The sequence below is a fragment of the Morone saxatilis genome, unplaced genomic scaffold (genome assembly GCF_004916995.1).
Source record: "Morone saxatilis isolate NCDOM2014 unplaced genomic scaffold, NCSU_SB_2.0 Contig20, whole genome shotgun sequence".
In the NCBI taxonomy this organism is placed as follows: Eukaryota; Metazoa; Chordata; class Actinopteri; family Moronidae; genus Morone; species Morone saxatilis.
Window position 1 is genome coordinate 11,789,940 of NW_023339763.1, and position 24,749 is coordinate 11,814,688.

At 38.7% G+C, this 24,749-nt stretch overlaps 1 protein-coding gene across 1 annotated transcript in view; it reads left to right on the forward strand.

Annotated features, from left to right (window-relative positions):
- The window catches only part of b3glctb (beta 3-glucosyltransferase b), a 25,409-nt gene extending 1,869 nt beyond the window's left edge, over nt 1-23,540 (forward strand). The window contains exons 2-15 of the mRNA XM_035667178.1: nt 1,048-1,085; nt 1,183-1,222; nt 1,580-1,689; nt 7,951-8,027; nt 8,155-8,266; nt 9,018-9,154; nt 9,622-9,685; nt 10,327-10,443; nt 12,435-12,504; nt 14,460-14,573; nt 17,258-17,357; nt 17,688-17,807; nt 19,031-19,175; nt 21,093-23,540. Of these exons, the coding sequence (XP_035523071.1) occupies nt 1,048-1,085; nt 1,183-1,222; nt 1,580-1,689; nt 7,951-8,027; nt 8,155-8,266; nt 9,018-9,154; nt 9,622-9,685; nt 10,327-10,443; nt 12,435-12,504; nt 14,460-14,573; nt 17,258-17,357; nt 17,688-17,807; nt 19,031-19,175; nt 21,093-21,227 (1,379 nt within the window). The 3' untranslated portion in view covers nt 21,228-23,540. The remainder of the gene's footprint in view (nt 1-1,047; nt 1,086-1,182; nt 1,223-1,579; nt 1,690-7,950; nt 8,028-8,154; nt 8,267-9,017; nt 9,155-9,621; nt 9,686-10,326; nt 10,444-12,434; nt 12,505-14,459; nt 14,574-17,257; nt 17,358-17,687; nt 17,808-19,030; nt 19,176-21,092) is intronic.
- The last annotated feature ends 1,209 nt before the right edge of the window (nt 23,541-24,749 follow it).

The following is a 24,749-nucleotide window of genomic DNA, read 5'->3' on the forward strand; positions in this document are numbered from 1 at the left end:
GTGAATCAGCGACCACATTGGCCTATTTCTCGCCTGAATTTTATCGTATTCAGAAGCAGTTTTTGGTGGTTGGAGAAATTCAACAACTTGTTTTCCAGTGCGTATTATAAAACAACAGCCCAGCAAGTGATGCCTTTCCCTCAAATCAAGTATGAAAAGAATTTGTGTTGATGTCTGAGTGAGGAAGACAACTGTCCATCAATTACAGTCTCATTTACATCAAGCTTGTCTCAAGTAGTTTGTAGTGTTAATGGCACAGAAACTGTGGGACAACTCTGCCAGGCTAGTTGTCAGTGTGTATTAACAAATATTTTGATGTCAACAAGTCATGATGGAAACATCACTTCAGCTTATCACAGCAGTACTGCAGTACAGTGCAGAACTGCTGAGGGATCGTATTGCCAATAGTGTTGCACATCAGATTGTATTTAATTGTGGTGCACCGTGATGCCATAATTAACATGTTTTTAATATTAACTGTAATTTCTTACAGGACAATTAAATTTTCCAGCCATATCTCTACCTTCATCATAGATTCACATGCTTACGCATATACACCATTACCACCACAAATCTCTGCACAGTAGCAACTACAGCTGTCCTGGATTCAAAGTCTTATCTTGTTGAGATCAGGATAAGAGTTGTTGGTGCAGAAAAGACTCTGAATCTGCTGCCGTTCGGGCTGTGCTTGCACCATCATTACACGTCAGACTGTGAAGGATCCGTCAAGATGTTAAAAGTTGGCAAAGTGGTTCCTGTCCTGCATTGTTATACACAGTTTATACTCGCTGCACTCATGTTTAAAGTGAAGAAGAGTATATTGACAAAGACAGTTTCCCAGAGCTCAAGGTGACATATTCAGTTAGCTTGTTTTGTTTGATAGACAACTTATTCTGTTTCTATTATACCAATTCATAATGATATAAAACAGCCATTTTAGCTTGATATACGGCTATTCCAATATCACCTCTGCTGTAAATGGATCTTCCGTACTGTGTTGGCATACATTTTGATGATATAATGATGACACTGTCGCTTCTTTTCAAGGTTCCTCTGCTGCAGACAAACACACAAGTCGTGCTCATGTAAGTGCAGCCCCCAGATTCTCGCTGTGATTATGCTTTATCATGTGGCTCAGCAGTGTGTGTCAGGCTTAACGAGAATCCCTCCGACTCTCCGCAGGCAGCAGAGCACCAGGAGCACACCGCACACAGCTCTGTTGGTGAGTGAAGGATTTCACTGCAGATGGTCTGATATCTTGTCCCTAATGACATGTAGGAAAGCAGATCAGTTATATGGTGCATATTAATGAGGTTTATTTGATCCATGCCACCACTCAGCCATTGTAAGATGTAAACGCTTCATTACAATAAATAAATCTGAGGGGAGAAGGAAGGAGGAGGAGGAGGAGGAGTTAATGGAATTGTTTGAGGAAACAGTTGACATACACAGAAATGTATTTTAATTATTGCAAGTACCAAAAAATAATTCATCATTGGATCCTCCCTGTATCTTTGCATCATCATGTCTCTTTGCCTTTCCTGATTCGTCTCCCCTGTTTATCTCGTGTCTTTCTCAGGATTGGAGGACGTGGCGTTAGTGATCCAGAGTCAGAGGAACTCTTACCACGCCCATCGAGCCGGGCAGAGGAAGGAGGAGATCCTGCAGCAGGCTGCTCAACTGAGACAGGTAACATCTGGCTTAGTGGTTAGCACTGTTGCCTCATAGAGATAATATGCTGGGTTGAGATCAACCACACATGCATGTTAAGTAGGTGTCTTGTCTGCCATCAAGATTGAGAAAGTTTACTCTCATAAACAACTACTATGGAAATATGATAACCTTTCAAAAATATAGCTGCCCATTACTTTAGTCCAGACTGAAATGTCAGAAGAACTGTTGAACGGATTGTGATGAAATACAGACTTTCATGGTCACCGGAGGATGAATCCTGCTGACGTTGGTGATCCCCATTGGTCACTTTTGAGGTTGACACTTGCGGTTTCAAGTGAAATATTTAAGTACGGGTTGCATTGCCATGAAATGTAGTCCAGATATTCATGCCCCTTCTCTGGGTAAATTCTAATGACATTTGAAATGATATTTCAACATCCCATCTAGCATTGTCATCATCAAAATGTTTATGTTTAAATGTTTTAACCCTTCCTAAGACCCGCCCTTTTAGCGCCTCAGTCAACATTTTCATGTTTTGCTAACATTAGCTAACCTAAGTTGCGACTATATATGTGTACGTGTGTGTGTATATACAGACAAAAAGGGGCAGGGAAGGGGCAGTTGGCTATTGGATGGATGGCTGTAGACTGTTAGACTTGTTACTTATTCTTTACTTTATTTATGAATATTATAATGAACTTCGCTATATTTATTTAGTATCCACAACTTTGGAGTTCAATAGAAAATGGCCAGCAGCAGTTAACAAATACATCATTTGTGGAAAATGGGCTTAAACTGTTGGGTCTCAGTCAGAACAGGTTTTTATTTGATCAGAAGATTGGTCCCAACATACAGAATTTGAGTCTAATTTATGTTCAAAAAATACTGTTCTTCTAGTGTAAAATAATCATCAGGATTCATCAAGGTTGTCAGCAGAATAGAGCTTTATTATCTTTACAGACAAACAAAGCCCGAGCCATCCATGGAAAGACTGACTGCTCATCTTCTACTTTTTCACACTGTGACATACTGGTGTATCTCTCCCTCTGGAAAGACCCTAAACCTCCACCAACCGTGGTTTTTCCTCTTCTACTAGTGTCTTATCTGCCCTAGCCTACACCTGTAAGGTCTACGTTCTTATCGCAGAACCCGCAGACTTCACGGCCTACTCCAAGGCCATGAAGATTTTTGCTTACTCTACATTTTCTTTCCTTCAGGATTACACCCATTAGAATCCCAGCTTACTGTACTTCTATTTAAAAACATTTATTACCTTCTTTTACACCATTATGTCACAGTTGTTTCTTTATATATTTTTTTTAAAAACTTTTATGAACTTTTATAAGATTTAGTAAATAATAAAACTGGTGTTATAATCACTCCATACATTTGTATCATTCCAGTGCTCGTTTTTTTAGCTACATCTACACACTTTTATATTCACTACACCTTACATCAAACTTTTACTAAGACCATGGTGCTTACTACTTCATTAACAGTATTGTGCCTATCATGACTTAAAACATAATGCCTTCATTAACATCACTGTGTGCTTATATAAAATCTATTCTACTTATCACTCAAAGGTATAAAATCTATTCTACTCAAAATATAAAATCTATTCTACTTAACACTTTAAAATCATCATTACTTAAAACATAGTGCTCATAACATAATATCCAAGCTCTTTGTGTGATTACATGATTTCTAACCTATAACATGCACTAACCTACACTAAATTTTATACTACAAAACATAAAACCATATGTGTGGTGCCTCAATATCAGGTACATGATTAAGGTATCTTAGTGCTTGAGGCAGGTTAATGGCAGTACTTCTGTTCATGGATGGGGGCAAAAAAACACCATTAAAGGCTCATAAAGGTTGTGTATATATGCACACAATACGTATCGCTGGTAAAAACAGGAAACAACCGCTTCATCTTTAGTGACGTTTGCAGTTGGAGACTTGGAGTTATGCATTGCTGTTGTACTACACTGGTACCAATAGGTGTCCTCCTTGTCATAGAGCTCCCCTACCTGGGCTAAGAGGAAGCAAGCTCACCACACTCACATAGTAGTTATTTAATAATATGTGCCTGCAGGGTAGCTGTGAAAACTAATTTGTTATAGACCTCAGTGAAATGAGATGACAGGCGTATGGACATGACAGCCTGTAGTAGAGACACAGAATTGTTGATTTTCCTTTGATGGGAATGGGTACTGTGAAGTAAAGAAACCGTCTTTGATTCCTCGTCCAACCTCATTTTTAGTCCAGATAACCCTCTCCCGATAGAAAAAAATGGCTGACGGCAGTCAGTAAGGTCTCTGTGGAAAGATTTCTACAGTATTTTATTAAAAATAAAAAACTGTCTCAGACTGTTATGAAAGACAACATTTATTTTCAATCTTTATTTCCCCTGACTACTGAAAATTCCAGCTGTCTTATATGTTTCAGATATGATTAATTTTTATCAGGTTGTGGTGAAAGCAGAAAGTATGCAGTTGTTTTTATTAGTTTATAATGATAATATAATGTTTGGATTTGTGGTTTGTCCATACTGTCCCAACCTCCCTCTGAGTTGGTTCCGTCTTTTCTTTTTTTAATGAGGAGACTTCTGCAATCACTTTGCGGCCTGTAAGCAACAAATGTGATGTAGCATCAGTGAATGATTCAGCGGCGACATAGAGGGAGCAGTGATTGAATTTGATTGTTTTAATTTGAAGCCACATGTTGGTGGTGGAGGTTTGACGCGTTTCTCCCCGAGACGTCGAGAAACATCACATTAAATATCACTGTTACGGTGGGTTTATGGTCCAGCTCAAGCTCCTAGTATTCTGGGAGACAAAAAATATGGGGATTTTGGAGCAGTTTGTGCCCAATCAGCCGAAAGAACATTTGTGAGGACAGGCAGTAATGTTGGATAAGAAGGCCTGGCTTGCAATCGGTATTCTAATTCATCCCAAAGGTGTTCAGTGGGGTTAAGGTCAGGGGTCTGTGCAGGCCATCCAAGATCCTCCGCACCAAACTCAATAACCATGTCTTTACGGACCTCCCCTTGTGCCCTGCGGCACAGTCATGCTGGAACAACAAAGGGCCTTCTCCAAAATGTCTTAGCATTAAGAAGACCCTTCACTGAAACTAAGGGGCCCTGAAAAACAGCAACGGACCATTATACCTCCTCCACCAAACCTTAAAGTAGGCACTAGTGTTCTCCTGGCATCCACCAAACCAGACAGTGAAGCGTGATTCAATCTCCTCGCAAAGGACTCGTTTCTGCTGCTCCAGAGTCCAGTTGCGACATGATTTACATCACTCCAGCCAACACTTGGCATTGTGCGTGATGATGTGAGGCTTTTTGCGCAGCTACTCCACCATAGGAACACATTTCATGAATCTCCCGACACGCAGTTCTTGTGCTGATGTTGCTTCCTGAGGAAGCTTATAACTCTGTAGTGAGTGATGCAACAGACGATTAGCAATTGTTACTTGCTTTAGCACTCGTTGACCGCGCTCTGTGAGTGTGCATGGTCTATCATTTCATGGCTGAGCTGCTTTAGGTGCTTACATTTCACAATAATAGCGCTTAACTAGTGGCATATTCAGCGAAATGGCTGTCTCTTAACTGAATAGAGGTTGAGAGATTCTGTCAAATAAGAAAATCTGTATAAAATCAGATTTAAATGCTGTGTAAATGGCTACTGGAGCTTCCGAGAGTGCTGATAATAACAGCAAGTTTCATAAATGGCATATTTGGATGCATGTGTGTGTACAATCATCCCTGCATGTGTGCTGTGATGTGATGTGTTTGTGTGTTGTGTGAGGTAGGTTTATTACAGCTAGATAGAGCTTGATTGTAGCGAGCAGTTTTGCATGAGGGCAGGCTGTGCGTCACGTTTATTTGACTGACATATAACCAGGTGTTTATTTCGACTGAAGGCGGGGATTAAACATGGCAAACTCTCATAAACTCTGACATGCTAACAGCTTGTTGTCTGACTGACGTATGCCTGTTTTCTCTGTTTATTTTGTGACACTCAAAGGTTTTTGTTGTACAGTAAATCACACAGCTGTGGTCATGGTGCAGCAGCCTCTCGGTTTTCATTTTGGTGCTTTGTTTACACATATTATTATAATGAGAGATAAACATTTTTGCTACAGCTGTGTTACATGGCCCTGTATTTGTTATTGGCAGTAAGTAAGGGCTTTTAATCCAAGACGTCAATGCCAATGTTGCGTCTCTTTCAGCTTCGTCATCCAACCTCATTACAGTCATCTCATTTGGCCGCTGCTCTCAGCTCTTTTCGCCCACATGTCACCACAACACTTACAGCAGATGGTAAAAACCCTCCTTACACTCTCAGAATCTGAAGTGGACCTGAGAAGTGTGTTTGCATGTGAACTTTCAATATGTGGTTGTCTGCGTTGACGTAAAGTAACAATTATTGGATCGATTGCCAATAAATGTTCCCTAGAGGACAAAACATACAAATGTTGGCGATTTGGCTGTAGACAAGGCCTTCTCAGCACGTTTTCATTCCTAGGTCATCGATTACAGACGTGGGCGGTGTTCAAGTAACAAGTTAATTAGCGAGCTGTTAGGGAAATTTTTTAGTGTGGAACAGAGCCAGGCTAGCTGTTTCCCTCTCTTTACAGCCTTTGTGCTAAGCTAACTGGCTGCTGGCTGTATATAATGTAGTATAATACAACAGTCCTGAAAAAAATCCTACTTTCAAGGAGGTTATAATGGATTCAACTGCATGATCTGTTTGGTGGCTGCAGTTTGTGGTGCTCTTGAATTGATTTGCATTATACTGACAGGTCAGGTGTTTCTATTATTGCATTTATATCAATTAGGGTAGACTCAATAATGGAATAGCTCTTTGCATAATGCAATACAGTTCAACAGCAACACAAATATCTCCCAAAATGATTATACTGTTGAAAAAAAAATTATAACCTTCATGTAGGTCAGATTTATTGCATTCCAACTGAATTTTAGCTACTGGCCACTGAGTGGATATGTGCCCTGCCTTATGTTTTGTGGCACTTCTCCCTCTCTCTAGGCAATCAGCTAAATGACAGTGTGTTTTTCATTATTCACGTGTGCTTGTAGGGGATTAATATATGCAGTAATTATATTGACATATTGCTGCTGTTTCACACGCCTCATTTAGAGCGCTGCAGCCTGGAATAACTTCCTCATTGTCATAAATTAAAGTCCATTAGCAGTGATTTTGATCACTCTCAGGTACTGTTGTTAAAAATGGATGTAACTGAAAGACGGATTGACCTCTTGTGTGACTGACTTACTGTGTGTATGTCAGTGCTATGACTTACTGTGTGTATGTCAGTGCTATGAATAGCTGCATGGAAGAGATTTGTGAGTTCTTCTGCATGAGTCATTTAGTGAGATGGGAGACGTAAAACAGCAGCTTCTGAATCAATTCTTTCCTCTTCTTGTTCTTGGCCTCATTTTCAGCCTCCGATTGTCAGAACGATATTCAAAACTGTATAAAAACTCCAAACAGCGCACGCAGCGGGATGTGCGGATGTTGTGACTCAACATGTTGTTCATAAAGGCCTACTCATCTGTCACTTAAATGTGTCCTTTCACTTTCAGCTGCACAGTCAAGCATCCTTCAAGGAGATTATGACCCTTGCACAGTGCACTCTAGTGGAGAAAAATTAGCCCCATCATTCAAAAGGACCCTTGTTGTGTCACTCCAAAGAAATAATTCTTCATTTTATTTATGGGTGTGGGATCTTCTTGAAATACAGTTGTGTTTTCAGTGTGATTTTACACACCCTTGCAATGTTTGTTTTGTGATAGACCCTAAAGTGTATGATTCCAATGCTGCATTTATTTTCCCAAAATTAATTTAACACGTGCATATTCCACAAAAACCTAGTTCTGTACCTGAAAAACAGCCACATTGTGGGAATATACTGTATATTATGAATGTAATTAAACTGTATGATTTAGGACATTTCCAGAGCATCCATATGGATAAAAAAAAAATTTAAATGTAACACTTCAATGCAATATGCTAGAATAAACTAAATTGTTGAATTTTCATTACACTTGGTCAACATGCCAGTATGACCAGTTTTTTTTTTACCTTAATCTCCCATCCCTCAGGTGCACACACACACACACACACACACACACACACACACACACAGTTTTTGCACTGTATTTTTCATGTGACTGCGGGATGTTGATGATTTAATTTAAGGGTAATTTGTAAAATGTAATTGTTTTGTTTCACACAGGGAGTTCCAGTTGTTCTTCTTCTCCATGAGCTGTCAGAGTATGAAGGAGATTGGAGTATCCTCCCTGTGCTTCCTCAGTGAGTGTTAAACAAACATATGGAGCTGATAAACAAATTCATTCAATCAGATTTAGATTTAATTTAATTTAGCTTTAATGAGGAAAATACATGCCTAACATTAATAGCTTCTTTTGGATCTTCCCAGTCTCTATGCCAATTATGGCCAATCAGCATCCTGGTTTTTCTTCATAGAGGAGGAAACCAGAGTCACACTGCCTGCTCTGCTGCAGGTCCTCCGCAGATATCAAGCCCAAAAGGTGAGATCAAGTAGTTTGTGGAGTACCATTTTGAAGCCTCAAGTTTGGCATTATGGTTGTTGCCATGACCGTTTGATGGACCCAGCGGAGGTGACGTACTGCAAGTTGAGTTGCGCTCATCGACTGCGCAGTTTCGACCAGTCCATAGCAGGAAACAATGGCAGCTTCCCTGGTTATTACAGTTAAACAGTACACTAAAGTGAGAAATAGGCAACACAGTAACAGGGTCTTGCTTCATATTTGATCAGCACTGCCTAGTTTGACTGTTTGATAATGAGTTTCATGTCATGCTGGACAGACTCACTGAGAGTGAGCCCAAAAGCATACCGTGCTTTATCATCTATTTTACTCTAAATTGGAACCATAATTTACTGAAATGCAAATCCATGCTGTATGTGAAGAAGACTTGAAACTAGAGATTGAGACCATTGACTCATTAGGAAACCGTTTACTGAGCTAATAAATCAAGTGAGAAGTCGGTTCATTTCTCCATTGGAGTGCATGGTATTGTTTTTTATTACAGCCAATGGAGCTTCCCCTGCAGACCTTAACATAGAATGCAGGTTTAAGACACTTCAAAGTTGGCTTCACTTTACAGACACAGGAAGCTCTGTACATTATATATACTGTCTGTGGGTGAGATGCACACACACAGACATGCAAACACCTTCCTAAAAATCATGACTATATATATATATATATATATATATATTTAAAAACATCTCATGTGCCCTTTTTTTGCAACTCACAGGAATGGTTTTTGGGTAAGCATCTCCATGACAACGAGGCCTCCATCATCCACCACTATGCCTTCTCTGAAGACCCTGGTTCCTTTAGCTACCCTGACCCTGCAGCAGGCTGGGCTCTCAGCACCCCACTGCTCCAGAGGTGTGTGCGCAGAGCATGAATGTGTCACCAAAATGTTTCTCTCCTTTCTGTTTTTGACACTGAACTTATCTAAAGAGGTACTTGAATTATCTAAACACAGCAGTCAATTTTTATATTGGGCCATAAAAGCCCCCAGGAGGAAGTCCTTTCTTCAGAAGAACCTTTTATTCTACTGAGCCCGGACTCATAGGATGCAATCTCTACCTGTGCGTTTACCCAATCTTTGAAATCTAGAGCTTCTTCTTCTTTCCAGGCTGTTATCATATATACCCACCATAATAACAGAAAACACACATTTTAATATATTTTACCTTAATGCAAAAGATGAGTCAGATGAGTTGCTGAACCAAACCAAGAACCCAGGACTCCCATAGCTAATGTACATTCTCATATACAATGTGGGAAAGTTCCCACTTCTATTCTTTTGTTTTTCTTCTTTCAACATCTTTCACTTCCATGTGTTTCAGACTCGCTGAACGGATCCAATACGAGCATCTGAAGTCAGATTTTACCATCGACTTGAAACATGAGGTACTTTGAAACAGTTTCCAGGAATTCCATGAATCTGTGTGTTAGCTCCTGACTATCACTATAATAACTTATTGTTAAGACTCAGTTCTGGTTCAGTTCTGCTTTGCACCTCATGTCGAAAGCATCATCAGTGTCATATTGCAGAAGTTAAAATTGAACTCTTTGGCCAGAATCAGCAAAGGTATGTTTGAAGAAAAAAGGAGGTGGATCTATCATGTTTCATGGTTGTGTTCCAGCCATTGTCACAGGAAACATTGCACAGGTGATTGATTCCACTAAATAGTTTTTAAGAGGAAGAAGCTTCTTGCTAAGTACTGACAGTGTACATGCCATAATGATGTTTTTTCAATTTATCAAATAAAACAAAACAATGCAATATTTGCTGCAAATATTAGGAAATTAAAGTCCTTTACTGTTTGAGGACCCTGAGCGAACTTTTGTCTCTTATCAGAGGTTGAAACGAGTCCTCCGATGTTTTTTTTAACTAGATAGTGCTGTGGTTGTACATCTTACTTTGTACTGATACTAATAGAACTTAACATTAGCATAAAAATGATATAAAAATGAAATGCAAATCTCTGTTTCAACTGTTACCCCCACGAAGCCTATATTCATCTTCATGTCTGTCTCTGTTTTTCTAGATTGCGTTGTATATTTGGGAGGAAGGAGCTGGTCCAAAGCTGACAGCAGTTCCAGAGTTTTGCACAGAGAGAAGAGAAAACTGTGCTACGACATTTACAACCTACCTTCCCAACTGTGTATGTACAANNGTGCCTGTATGTGTGTGTGAACATGTGTGAGCATGCATTTGTGCATGTGGGCACGGATGTAGGTGGACAAAAGTGTCAGTAGCTGAAAGGTAATCACTGCAGACAGACAATAAAAAGGTTGCAACCCAAAGAACATTAAATATTTAGTAGGTAAACATTGTTTGTCCTGACATGTGTTACTGAACTGTACAACTTATAAAGGCATGACTAGCTTTTGGTGTGTAAACATCAAAAGGAGAAAATCAAGGGAATCTCTCATTGTTTGTTTTATAATCCATCACCTAAAATCGCATTTATAACTCACACTACGCACAATGCCACTGCCAGGGCCTGTTGTGCAAGAGTACAAATACAGGGATAAGTGGGCTGAGTCAGTCTGGAGGCTAAACGGAAACCAAGTAGACAGCGGTACTGAGTGGGATGGAGGATCACTGCAGCATTTGTCTGTTGAGTTGGAACAAAGCAAACACAAATGAGCACTAAAGCACATTTCATAGTGAATGGCACAAAGCTAAAGAAGAGAGATTATACACAACACAACATACGAGACAGGAATGGGTCTCTTCATTTCTTTATCTGAAAAAGTTACAAAGTTAAGTAGACCTTATATCTGCAGCAAATTAGCATTATTTCAATTTATGATATGACCAAATACAATGTCAGCTGGTGTTTTTTTGTTATGGAATTGTACTTTATTTACATGGTAATATTAATCATGTAATTTCTCTTTAGAAATGACACAAGGAGAGTTTGTTTGAAATAAATGTAGTGTAATGTAATACTCTGGGTATTACATTACAGTGTGTAATGTAGTGTGAGAAAACAATGACTATATTTTAAAGAAAGCCATACAAAGTTTTTATCTACTCAGAAAGTTAAATGGTCTTTGAGCTGGCATATATTACGATACATGGTCTTGTGGCATGGAAATCTGAATTTTAGTAATACATTGAAATAGAATAGTAAATATAAGTAGTACAATTATAGGGAATCCCCAGATGTAACAAAGTGAGAAATGGGAATAAAATATAAGTGATGCTTCCCACCACATCTACACCCTCTCTGAGGTAAACTATTACCTCATTTCAGTTAGGATTAGTGCCAGCCTGTATCTTTCTGCTGCAGCAGAATGATATTCAATGTCTCCTCCTCAAGAAATGTTGGTGGCTTGCCTAAAGACACCAACAATAGAGAATGTTTAACTACAGAAAAGTCTCTTTTTACTATACTTTTTGAGTATGATAGAGAGGATTGATTTCTGAAATGAACAAATATTTATTTGTTTTTTATTTATTGTGGTTATTTTCCTTTGCATACATTTTTTTCCTTCTTTTTGTTGCACTGATCCTTTAATTTCTCTTGCATGAGATTAATGAAAAAAACCTTCTAAATAAACAGGAATATAAAAATACACTTTGCTGTATACATACATTTTGCATAAAATAACTCTGCAGTCTCCACATTATGGGGCAAATATGCCTGATAGAAGCAGAAATTCCATCAGGCCATCTGACACAAAGAATACATGATTAATGTATCAATTGAGATTACAAAAAATAACTGTAATCCATCATGACAAAGGTCTAGTATTTATACAGAATATTCTGCAAGGGTTGCAGATAAACAATGACAGGTATATAAATAAGTAATAATCCCAAGTACTGTTGGTAATTTTCTGGAATAAGAAGGACACCTGAAATTGGAAATTTATTGCAAAGGAGATATAAGTATTGACATGTCTGGCCAGAAAATCTAAGTGGCGCAAGAACACATGGCTGGGATTTGTTTTCCCCCACATGATAATATTGTTAGAGGACCTAGTGTGCCTCATTTAACCATCCTGACTCAATTTTAAGTCCATTACAATCAGTACATGTTGCGCCTCACACAGTGCACTTTTTTTTTTCCACCATTTTATATCCACGATGCATCATTTTTTGAATGAAGAAGGACATTGTTTTTCTTCTTCTCTTTTCTAGGGTGATCCAGTGTCGAAGAAAGATGTATTTGTTGCTGTGAAAACTTGCCAGAATTTCCACTCAGACCGAGGTGAGTGTGTGTTATTCCTGATCAGTTTTTGAAAGAAAAAAATATATTCTGCAGTGGTAGAAGAAGTATTCAAATGTTTTACTTAAGTAAAAGTACCAATTTTAATATAAAAATACTTAATTACTAGCATTCAGAAAAGGAAAGCAAGGAAAAGTAAAAAGTAAAATTGCTCATTCTGCAGTAAAAGTGGTACGTGTAACTGATTATTATATATTACATTATTAGATTGTTAATACTGAAGCAGGTCGAGGTGGAGCTATTTCTGTATACATTCTGGTATACAACCTAGGGGTCAGGCCCCCTCCTTAGGGTCAGAAGATAAATCTACAAGCCCTTGAGATGATTAATGCAGTAAGTAAAACAAAAAAAGTTCTGCTTAACAGATTTGTGTTCATTTTTATTATTTACTACATCTATGAATTACTCTTATTAGCTTTTTATTCGCTGGGCTTTTGTTGTACTTGCAGTGGTGTGTCCGCTCTACTGCTTTCTACTGCTCTCTCCTCCAAGTGCCGGCATTGAAACTCTGCAGCGGGCTGGCCTGCCCCTGCTCTCACACACACACACACACACAGAGTTGAGCAGATTGGGGGGGAAAGAGACAGCGGAGAGAGTTGATGATGGCTGCACTGTGCATTTTTTAGTAAAAACAGCTGCGTGACAACTAGATCATGGAGATCGGATCGGGACATCCCTAATTTTTATTTTTGTAAGAGGTCACAAGCTAAAAACTTTGGGAAGCTCTGGTTTAATCTTAAAGTCCCACATCCACTCAAAAAGTAAGTTTTTCATCTCATTCCTACAGTTGGATGTTTTAGCCTCAGTGAGGAGAAGGATTTATGTGTTTGAGCCTAGAAGTTTTCACATTAATCTGCTTAAAGTGGAAAGTTTCTCAATCAGATGTTGAGGGGCGAGGCCTACAAGATTTATAACATCACAAAGATTTTTGAAGCCTCTGAGACTGAGAATGGACTTTACAGTGAAGTAGGAGACATCTTCAAAACTTTGAATATTCATAGTTTCTGGAATTTTGAATGAGGTAAAAAAAAAAAAATCAGACACACATTATTGTTCTAAGATTATTTGTATATATGTCTTAACACGTGTCTTGAGGGAATCTTTAACAATGACTTTTTTAGTTATTTTTATTTTTATTTAATCTTGTTATATGCTATGCTGAAATGAACTCTTCGGTATTACAGAAAAAATATGTAAATTAAATGGAAACTACAGTACATTTAGCTGCAAAAGTTGTACTACAGTCAATACTTTTTTGTTTACTGCCACAGTCTGCTGGTCATTTAGTCTAAGTTAACCTGTCAGGTGAAAACTACCTGTTTAAATTCACATCCTCATCTAGACTGTCGGCTGAAATTGCGACAGTTTGTGTAATTATCCAAAACATTGGTGTTTGTTTTTAGGGTCAAAATGAGCAAGCAGTTATGGACTGACTATTTAAAAGCAATTAAAAAATCAAAAGTAGAAAGAACAGTGAGTGATTTTTGTTACTTTAAATTCAGGTTAAATTTAGAATTGCATCACAAGCAGTCACAGTAGTTTACTCTGTACAATCCATTAATTAGTAAATTTGTATGAGAATAGATTAATAAAGGATTGGTCCCACTTGCCGTGGATCAAAATTATGTGTGATTATGACTGTCAGTTAACATTTTATAGTTTTAATGTAGATGCTGCTCTAATTCAGATCAACATGCCGTGAGTAGAGTTACCCAGTGTCTTGTTCAAATACAGCATAATTGTTTTCTTCCTCCCTGTCAGAGTTAGTAGTCATCTTCCATTATTTTGATTACACAGTCCTTTGAGTTAACGGGTTTGCAGTAGGGGCTTAGAGTTTTAATCACAAGCTCTGACAGCCATCAAACAGTGATTTAGTGTCCAGAGCTCAAAGAGAATGTTTTCTTTTCTTTTTATCCCTCCCCCCTTTCTCCTCACAGTATCAGTGGTGAAAGCAACCTGGGAGAAAGACGCTGAGTTTTTAGAGTTTTACAGCGACGTCACTGATGCCTCCATACCCACAATCAGTCTGGGAGTGCCCAATACTGAGAGAGGTGAGCTCTAAGTGTCTTAAAACATGTATTCTATATACTGACCAGCAGGGAGTAGCTCCATTGAAGATCTTATGAAGAAATTACTCTTCTAAATGACCCGACTTCTCACTTGATTTATTAGTTCAGTAAACAGTTCCCTTATGAGTTTATGGTCTCTAGTCTTTTTCCATACAGCATGATGTTTATTTAGTAAATTATGGTCCCAATTAGAGTAAAACAGGCAATAAATCCTGGCATGCTGTAATGCGTGGTAACCTTGTGATTGACAGGTAATTCTCAGTGAGTCTGTCCAGCTCACCACATAAAACTCAAACAGTCAAAATAGGCAGCGCTGGTCAAATGTTAAGGAAGATTCTGTCATTGCATTGCACAGCCAATGAGCACCGCTGGCTGCAGAGAAACCGACATGGCGCTATTGGATAATGCCAAACCTCGAGGGTTCAGAACGGTACTCCACAAACCAACGGATGACGATAGGTTCAGACTTGGCAGAAACTCACTGGGTAGACTTGCAGCAGGGATGGTAATGTAGGTCTGTTGGTCCGGCTGTCTCTAGCACCACCAGAAGGTTAAAGTTTTCATGTATTCATTGAAATATGTCATTATTTAGTAGATTAATTGGCACACAGTTTCGTACATTCGTTGTTCCCAGATGATGTTACATGATGACTTTGCAACCAATACCTGTTTTCTGAACAAGCGCGCTTTATCAGTTGTTTTGTTTTGAAGGAGGAAGTTACTGCAGACTCAATTTAGACCAACTAGAATATTTGGTGAGACCAATGACCAAAGACTTAAGTCCGGACTCTACTCTACAATTACTACAGCTGTGGGCAAAGTAACCCCTTCACAGAGCTGCTAGTATGGCTGTTGACTCTTAAGATTTTTTTGTGTCTCTGTGCCCCCTACTTGTGTGCAATCACCACAATGTCAGCAGCTCTGCGGTTGTCAAGTTCAAACTACAGTTCAAGTGGTAGTTCAATCACAACCCTGCCACTACTGTCCATCCCCTTTTGTTTCCCTCCGTTTTATTCCTGATGTAAACTCCTTGTGAAAAAGAGATAGAAAGTCCTTCAGACTCTGGAGGACTGGGGTGTAACGGCCCCTGACTTCCTGTCCTCACATTCTTCAACTGCACTACAAATGGAGGAATCAATGTATGGACAGACAAATCAAAGGCAATAACCACGAAGCAATTCCTTTTCCCAGTGAAGAGGTGGATAGATGACACTTTAACCTACTCATAATAGGCTCTCAAGCCAGAAATAATAACTGCACTAATGATCAGCTTAAGTGAGAAGATGAGAGCCACCAATTTTATCTTTCTATCCTTGTCTGAGATACCGCTGATTACAGGATAGATCTGTGTGTGTCCCTCCCTCTAATGTACCTATGAGTCCTTTCACACAGCAGGGGGACAGACACAGTGTCAACGACACCTCCATCTCTTTCTCCCATCTATTCTTATATTCGCAGGCTGATGGAGTATTACACTGCCTGTGCCTCTGCCTTTGTGTTTCCCTAACACTGTTTAATGCTTTCCAAGTCTATGCTTTTATTAATTTTCTCATTCTTTCCCCTCTCTCCCTTTAGTCTGATATTCACTCCCCCTGTTAAAGCACCACATTAACCTGATGCTCAGGAAAATAAAAACAATGGGAATGCCCCTGTACTTCCTTGTTTTCTGTTTGTCTCTTATGGATATCTATGTACTGTGGATCGACTTGGAGATATCTTTTTTCTACCACATCCTTTTTTCATTCATTCAGCACAGTATTTTCTTCACTACTATGTTTACGGGCTTTTCCTAGTTACTTTGTCTTGATGTAAACATATTCTGTGTTCTTTCTCATTTTTATTTTACTGTTATTTTACTGTATGTTTGTGCTTTCATTTGTTTTATTATTTTGTTCTAGACACAGCAGTGCTCAGAGCTAAATGCTAATATCAGCATACTAACATGCTCACAATGACGATGTAATGTGTGATGTTTAGCAGGTTTAATGTTTACCATGTTCACCATCTTAGTTTTAACAATGTGTTAGCATGCTATTTTGCATGCAATGCATTTGCTAATATGCATTAAACACATAGTACAGCTGAGACTGATGGGATGTCATTTAGTCATAAACTGAAGTATTGGACATGGTGACGGCAAATGTCTGTACAACATGTCATGGCAATGCATCCAGTGGATGTTGAGATATTTCAGTCTGAAACAAAATGACTGATATCTGACCTTTAAAGTCGATGCAGATCATGTTTTGCAGTGTGTGCAGTACCAGTTAGTGTGGTTTAAATCTCACTGCTACACTCAACCATTATTGGCAGACCGACTATTAAACAAAAAACTGCTATGAATAATAATATCAGCACAGTGTGGAATTTTTCACCCACACATTATCAAATAAACCTAACCAGCTCAGTGCTAGTTTAACAGACCATATCTGTCATATGAGCACAAATCCACTTCATGAATACAAATTCATGTTAATCTCTCAAACACACACAAGCACAAAGACATTCTCCTTTATCTTAGGGGTCAAAAACAGCCCATTGATATCCTAATTTAATAGGGATCTGAGGAATTTGCTCTTCTGTAGAATTTCACGAGCCTCGCCTAAACTTGCAATTCCTGCTTCATCTTTTTTTTCACTTTTTGTCTATATGTTGTCTCCCTGCAGGACACTGTGGAAAGACATTTGCCATCTTAAGGCGCTTCCTGAGCAAAGCTGTGCCAAAGGCTGATTGGCTACTCATTGTTGATGATGATACACTCATCAGGTAACTGGTAGACGTTTTAACATTTGTTTTAACCTGCCACTCCTGACATCTGCTGACATTACAGTGAGAGAGATGTTAATCTTTACATGTCAACACAGTCCTGAAAAGCTCAATCAGTCAAAATCAGCTCTGGGAGTGGAAAGTAGATACGTGGGACCTTTAAAGTTGACTGTTTTGGTGCAGCACAGAAACAAACTTTAGAAACTATTTGGACTCTCTAAATATCCAGTGAAGTGCATTGTTTTGTGTGTCTTCATACAGTCAAAACTCTATGGTATGTGCTCACTTCCTGTCTGTTGGTCTGTTATTATTATTATTGTCCCCCTATAGTTTACCCAGGTTGCGGCGACTGCTGCGTTGCTATGACCCAAAAGATGCAGTGAGCCTGGGGGAGAGATACGGCTACGGCTTGATTCAGAACGGATACAGCTATACCACAGGAGGAGGAGGGTGAGGCTGAAGAGTGAAGGGAATGCGGTTGTGCTGCCCTGTGTTCAATCAGATAGCGAAGCAGTTGTGGGTGCCCCCGGTCGCTTACCGCACTGGTAGTTCTGCAGTGGCTGGGGATTGAGTCCGGCCCAGCATATCCTGTCTCTCTGTGTTGTTACTGTCAAATAAATCGAAGTTCAAAGAAAAAAAGAAAAGGGAAAGAGAAGCACTTTTTCCACATTGCATTGTTCGCATGACAATTTGACCGTTTACTGGTCCGAAACAGCCAGTGTAACAACTGTACAGCCACTGTGTTCAGCTCAGCCTCTGATTGAACTCTGGTCCTTTTTTATTATTTCTCTCCAGTCTCTATCCTTTCCCCTTTCATCGCTGTATGGTTATGAAACAGATTCATAAAGCCCCAGGATATTTGTACTCAAGTGGAAAATTTTCAGTTTTCAACATGCACGGAACAATTAGCACCTCCCCAAGCAAATTCACATCTACTTGTGTCTTTTGATTCAGTTTGTATGTGGCCACGCTCAAATTTGCTTTGCGTCTGAACACAGTGATTGTAAAAGGGCAATGAAGTTGCTATGCAAAGTTTTAACATTATCACAGTAAAACAAACTCAGAACAGGAAAAACAAAACTTTGGTCAGTGATCATCAGCCACAAAAACACGAGCGTTACTCGAGCAAATTCAAAATTAAAGAAACAACTTGAGTGTGAAATATATTGTACAGTGCAGTTTGTGTCTACTTGTGTCTGTCTACTGCAGCAGCAAATATTGAATTAGATATTTAAAATGTTAGGGCCATTGTTGCACCACATGATCAAATAGAACATTTAAAATAATGTCATACAGAATTCAGCACATTTGACATATCTGGTATTGCTGGAAAACTTGCTTCTTTACACATACAGCACATATGCTCATTCATTTGAAGTATTTCTGGCCACCTGATGATGGTCAGTCCAATATTCACTCCCCTTTTAGCTCTGTTTTGGTCTCTACCAACCTCTGAAGAAAATAGCTGGCTCTTTAGCTGCTAAATGCTCCACTATGTTCACCAGCTAACTTTTTCTGTATGCAGTCTTCAGGGCTTCAGCCTACTGCAGCTGAAAATGATGCTGATGAGAGTGGACACTTCTTGGCTACACATAATGTTAAAATGAAAAACAGACAAACACAAAGCAGGTGTTCCTGATATACTATTCATGTTTTCTGTGTTCTGGGTGTAGGATAGTGCTCAGTAGGGCGGCGGTGTCCAGGCTCGTTTCCAGTGGTTGTAGCTGCTACAGTGATGAAGCTCCTGATGACATGGTGCTTGGCAGGTGCTTCACGTCCCTGGGTGTTCCCATCACACACAGTCCGCTGTTCCACCAGGTAGGGAACAATACACACACACACACACAAGCATCATATGTTCTTGATATGATTGTGAGGACTTTGCTTAACTAAATTTGGAGTTTGTATGCACTATCCAATGGCAAACAGCTGCCTCTCTTAAATGAACAAACAAGAACACTGCTGAAAGAATGCGCTTGCTGTGCTTTTTTATTACACCAGCTCAGAAAAAACAATTTTCAGAGGAATCAACTTGCAGGGGACAATGCAGTGTCATATTATTTGGAACTATAATGTAATCCACTCCTTTTGGCAGGACATACAGAAGATTATAGAGAGTGTACTTGATATTAAGATTGTGTTTTGGTTGGATGTACTATAGCTTGGTCAATTACTTGCAAACAACAAAATATTTGTTGAAAATAATCATGACAAGTAGTGAGCAAGTAATAAAACTATAACAAGAAAGTGTTTACAGCCTGAACTGCCTATATTACAAGACTTTATTGAAATTATACATGTGAAGGATCTTGAGAAATCAACATTTTCTTTAAAGCTGCAAGTAAGTTATATATGGCTTAATGGGTACAATACTTTAGTGCCATTTTATACATTGTTAATGGTGTAAATAATGGACTAAAGGGCCACAGGTCAGACTAAAGCGATGGCCCGCTGGAGCAAGGACTCAGCCTTGGAATGTTCAAAAAGGCTACTTCTAAGATAATATTGATTCTCTATGAAGGAAATCTAGGTCATAGTGTGTTTGGAAGAACAAAGCCAAAGGCAAATGGACTTCCTGTTTGATCTTGGCTTTCTATTGTTCTCCAACGCCATTGTCTTGTCTTTCAGCTTCCTGTCAAACATTCAGCGCTTTTAATGTAGCAGCACTAACACATTTCCCCTCGCACAGCTGCTCATATGTCATATATTATGTTTTCATTAGTGTATAATCACCTTAAAATAAGAGACCAATTCACAGTGGAGACTCATTTGGAGACATAATCCAGTTTTCTGTTATTATCTTATTATTGAGTAAAAGCTGATAATTCATATTCATATCATTAATAATATATTATATAATTGGGTGAAACTTGTATTTCACTTAAAGTAGCTTACACACAAACAAAGCAGAAATCCGCTGGTTTAATGATTGTGGCAAATACAAATAATATTAATAGTGTAGCCTAAAGGCCTGCATCATCTTACTGATAGGTAAAGTGCAATTCTTCACCATGGAAACAAGCAGTTGATGTCATCAGGTCATATAAACTCCTCATAAATGTGGATCAGCCAGCAATAGCGACCAGAAGTTTACAGACAAAACTGGAAATGGTACAAACAATGGGTCGGGCACTTAAGGACAATGGCCATGCATAGATAAATATAAAAGGCCCAAATAAGACATGTTCCCATTCCTTTGTTGGTTGCCTGCATTGTAGAAGGATGTAGGTGTTGTTAGTGCATGCAGATGCAATATGCATGAAAGCTGATGTATTACAAAGGATGTCAGGAGGAAAGTTAAAGTAAGATTGTAGAATATCATGCTGTAGTGTCATCCCTATGAATGTATGCCTGTCTCACCCTTTTTGTTTCTGCTGCCTTTCTAAAACAATCTATCACCCTGCTCACACAAAGATGTGCGAACAGAACCCTTAAATACACCAAAAGCACCCTTAAGTGTTGATGAGAGCCAGATTTAAGTAAAATTACCCTTCATTCAGTATCAGATGATGCTCTGCATGACGCTGTTTTCATGTTTGTCTTCCCTAAATGTAGGTGGTAAAAGACTCCCCTCCCTGTGGGTTACACAGGCTGCAACAACAAAGTATTAAATGAACTAGCCTGGAGCATTTGTCAAAGTGTTCACAGCAGTGGAAATCCCCAGAATATATTAATTATTCAGTAGACACATACATGGGCACACGCAGAGAAACCACATGTTCTTGATTTTTTTAGGCCAGACCAGACGACTACTCTGAGACATTGATCTCCTTGCAACAGGCCATCTCCTTCCACAAGCACTGGAACATAGATCCCGTGGCTGTCTACAAACACTGGCTCCAGGACACACATCCACGAGATGAACTTTAGAAGTAAAGTGTGTATGTAAAGTGAATGTATACTGATCAGTAGACAATTAATTCAGATTTGCAGAAGAGCAAAGAAGCAGCCACCACTACAGGAAATGTAATAGCCTAGCTACTGTGGAGGTACCAGGCAAACAGTCCCTGAAACATAATTCTTGTGAGCTTTTATATCTGCATTGATAAATATTTTTGATATCAACAATAATTCAAATGACTGTTTGCAATTGAATTATCACCCAAGAAGTCTCCACAGATCCTTTTGTTTATTGACCTGACACCGGCTGTATGATAGAGTCAGAGCAAGAAAACAAAGGAAACTTGCTGAATGGATGCTAATACGCCTCTGCTGTATGTGTAAAGGTGATTGTTTGCTAACCTGTTAGCCATAACAGCTGTATAAGCCATGGGTATAAGAATATCGGCGTGTCTGTCAGCCTGTTTTGAGGTTTTTTTGTCCCGTAGTGGCCGATTACTGTAATGCAGCTTTAATGGAATCAGACATTTTCAAAATTTAAAGTGAAGTTAGCTACTGAAATCCGCGCTGAAAAAAAAAGACTTAAGGGCAAATCACTGCAGGCACGGCCACTTCAAAGACACCTTGGCACAGCGGTTTGGGCAAAACAGGTGGTGCGCCTGTGGAGCGGGACTGTATGCGTAACTGGGTAGATTAAATATAAGTGGGGGAAAAAATTGATTCAAGCAGATGGTGAGATCTTTTCATTGCTGTCTCTCAAAGACAAGTAACCTACATGAAACTATCACAACATGAGCTATGAATTTCCCTTTTCCCTCTTGTATGCTTCGTACCTCTCACATCTACCAGCATTGAAACAAGAAGGAAGTGGTAAAGTAGTAAACGCCCACCTCTGGCCTGATTCGATTGGCTGCCTGGGCCATGTGTGACATTGATGAGAGGTGTGACTCTGTGCTTTGCGCTGAAAAGTTGAGCATATTAGGTTTTCCTGCCCCAAAAAACTACGCATTTCTAGCGACGCATCGTGGTGTGATCGCCCCTCTAAGAGTCGGTAGTATCTCTTCAGGGCTTTGAGCTATAATGCGAAGAAGCTGACATACTTATGTTTACCGTGGTTAGCACGTAGTTAAGTATGTTAGCATGCTAACATTTGATTGTTGGGAATTGTATTAATTTTACAGATATTTGGTCATAAAGCAAAGTACCATGAATTTCTGTACCATACCAACATTTTGAGAATCAATCCTATAATTATTGCGATATTTGTACCAAAGTAGCGGACTGATTGACTGACGTGAAACTAGTGTTGCCAAAAACAGTAGGAGCACTTTCAGGTTTTTCTTATGTCAATGGCAATTAGAGGGACTGCACACTGATTCAGCATTAAACCACTGCTTCTTTGGAATTGTGAGAGTGGATGTGTCACTGCTGTCACTTTACCCCCAAACTACATTTGAACCAAATCATAAACCAATATGTTTAATGTAGTTTTATGTTTATGTGTTATAATTTCTAACCTATTTCTTGTTTGGGTAATTAAGTGTAACAGTGAGAAATGGTAAGAATGATTTGTGCTGTATTGGTGAAGAGACATCCAATTTCTATTTTATTGTATGAATTTAACCAGGCAAGTCCCCTCAGATCTGCCATGACAGCAGCATAAAAAGTGCCAAACTTGACAATACAACAGCTAACATGAAATACTAAAAAACAGATAATAATATTAAGAAGGCTAAAATAAACTAGGAATACAGAAAAGTAACAAAGGAGTCACCATAGAATTTGATTTTACTTAGACATATCAGATTCCTCAATTTAAGTTAAATTTTAACTGCCAACCAGAGATTACCATGAACATTTATTTCAGTAATATTTTTAATATATTGTGGTCATGTCACTTCCAGACGAATGCACTTTTAAAAGATAGAATGACATTTGTGGATATATGGCACAAATGAGTTATATATATATTTCTCAAAATGTCAAACTCTTCCTTTAAAGCTTAAATTTTTATAAATATTTATATTTTTAGTAACTCTGAAACTGACTTCTGCGTGAAAGGTTTTGTGTACATGTTTTATGTATTTGCCACATTGGAATATGATTGGGTGAATGAGTTTAATAGAATTTCGTTTTTGGTCTGTGGAGAGCAAAACTGTGTACGTTACTGAGTGTCCACATGTATAAGAGCGGGATTACAACCGCAGCTGGCAAACCTGCATTAAAATGCCATTCTGCAGCTGTGTTTGTGAATATTTAAAGGTTTGTTTGTGCTTGCTGAAAAACTGTTATTTCCTTAAATTAAATGAGATTTTTTAAATCATTTCAAAATAAATATTCATTGGGTTGAAATAAATATATGTGTGTCATTTGTTTTTTTGTTTTTTGCATCATAGCAGACTGTAAAGGAGGTGAGAATCTCATGCTGTTATAGGACACACACACACAAACAGAAACACAAAATCATGTCTGTCTTCCTCCACAAATCATTGCCAAATGATATAAGTAAAGTTGTGGTAAACAGAATTCTGCTGCTATTTTGGCAAAGATTCTCTGCGAAAAATAGATTTGAGCTCAGTAGACTTATCACAGTTAAGATACGTGTTGCGCTGCCAAATGATTTGTAAGTGGGTATCGGTGAGTCTTGAGTCATTGTCACACTTTTTTTTAGTAAGCACAGCTCCAAAATAGCCTGAAATAGTTTATTTTTCAACATTTGATGTTTATTAAAGTTGTAGAATGAAGGTTTATAGTTCACTGATTGATTACCACGCAGGGTGATGATATTACAAGAGACTCTGCCTTTTCTTCTCAGCCCTCGTCTTTCTTTTTTCCAAAACTCGTCCCTCTCATTGAGGCCAGAGTCGAGAAAAGTTGTGAAGTGCCTCAATATCATGTCACTGTGACATCAGTTACCATAGCAACAGGGGTATTGACTGTCCATAGTGACAGTTTCTCTTTGAAGGCTTTGTATGATGCCAAGCAGATGTCACAAATATATATTCAGCATGCGTTCTTGCAGAAAGAATTAATACATCACTGTCACATTATTCATAACATCAGTGAATAATTACTAGATTTTTTTTTCAACGGTATCTGTTCAATTGGCTGTGATACGATTTTTCACATACAATTAGCTTCTGTGTGAGCATGAGGTAAAATACTATAAATAAGTTGCTAATCAGTCTACTTTCTTTTGCTCTTCCTAATTCTCTGTCAAGGTAAAAAATAATCTATTTTTAATTACAGCTCTCTTGAATTGCTTATCAGGATGCAGCGGCAGGAATGTCGTACAGCTGCTATCATTAAATTGCTTTTTCATGTATAAATGTAACATTACAAACTTCACAAAAATGGATCGCTCTGTTCCACACACACCTCCATCATTAATGCAGTGACATTTCATAAACTCCCGAGTGCTTGCTCTCTCACTGACACACACGCTTCCAGCTCGGCAGTGCAAATAAAACTGTTAGGAAGGTTGGTGGTTGTGTTGCTTGAAATTTTCTGCAAGAGTTTGCAGCAGCATTGTTCAAGTTTGTACCTCTCCCT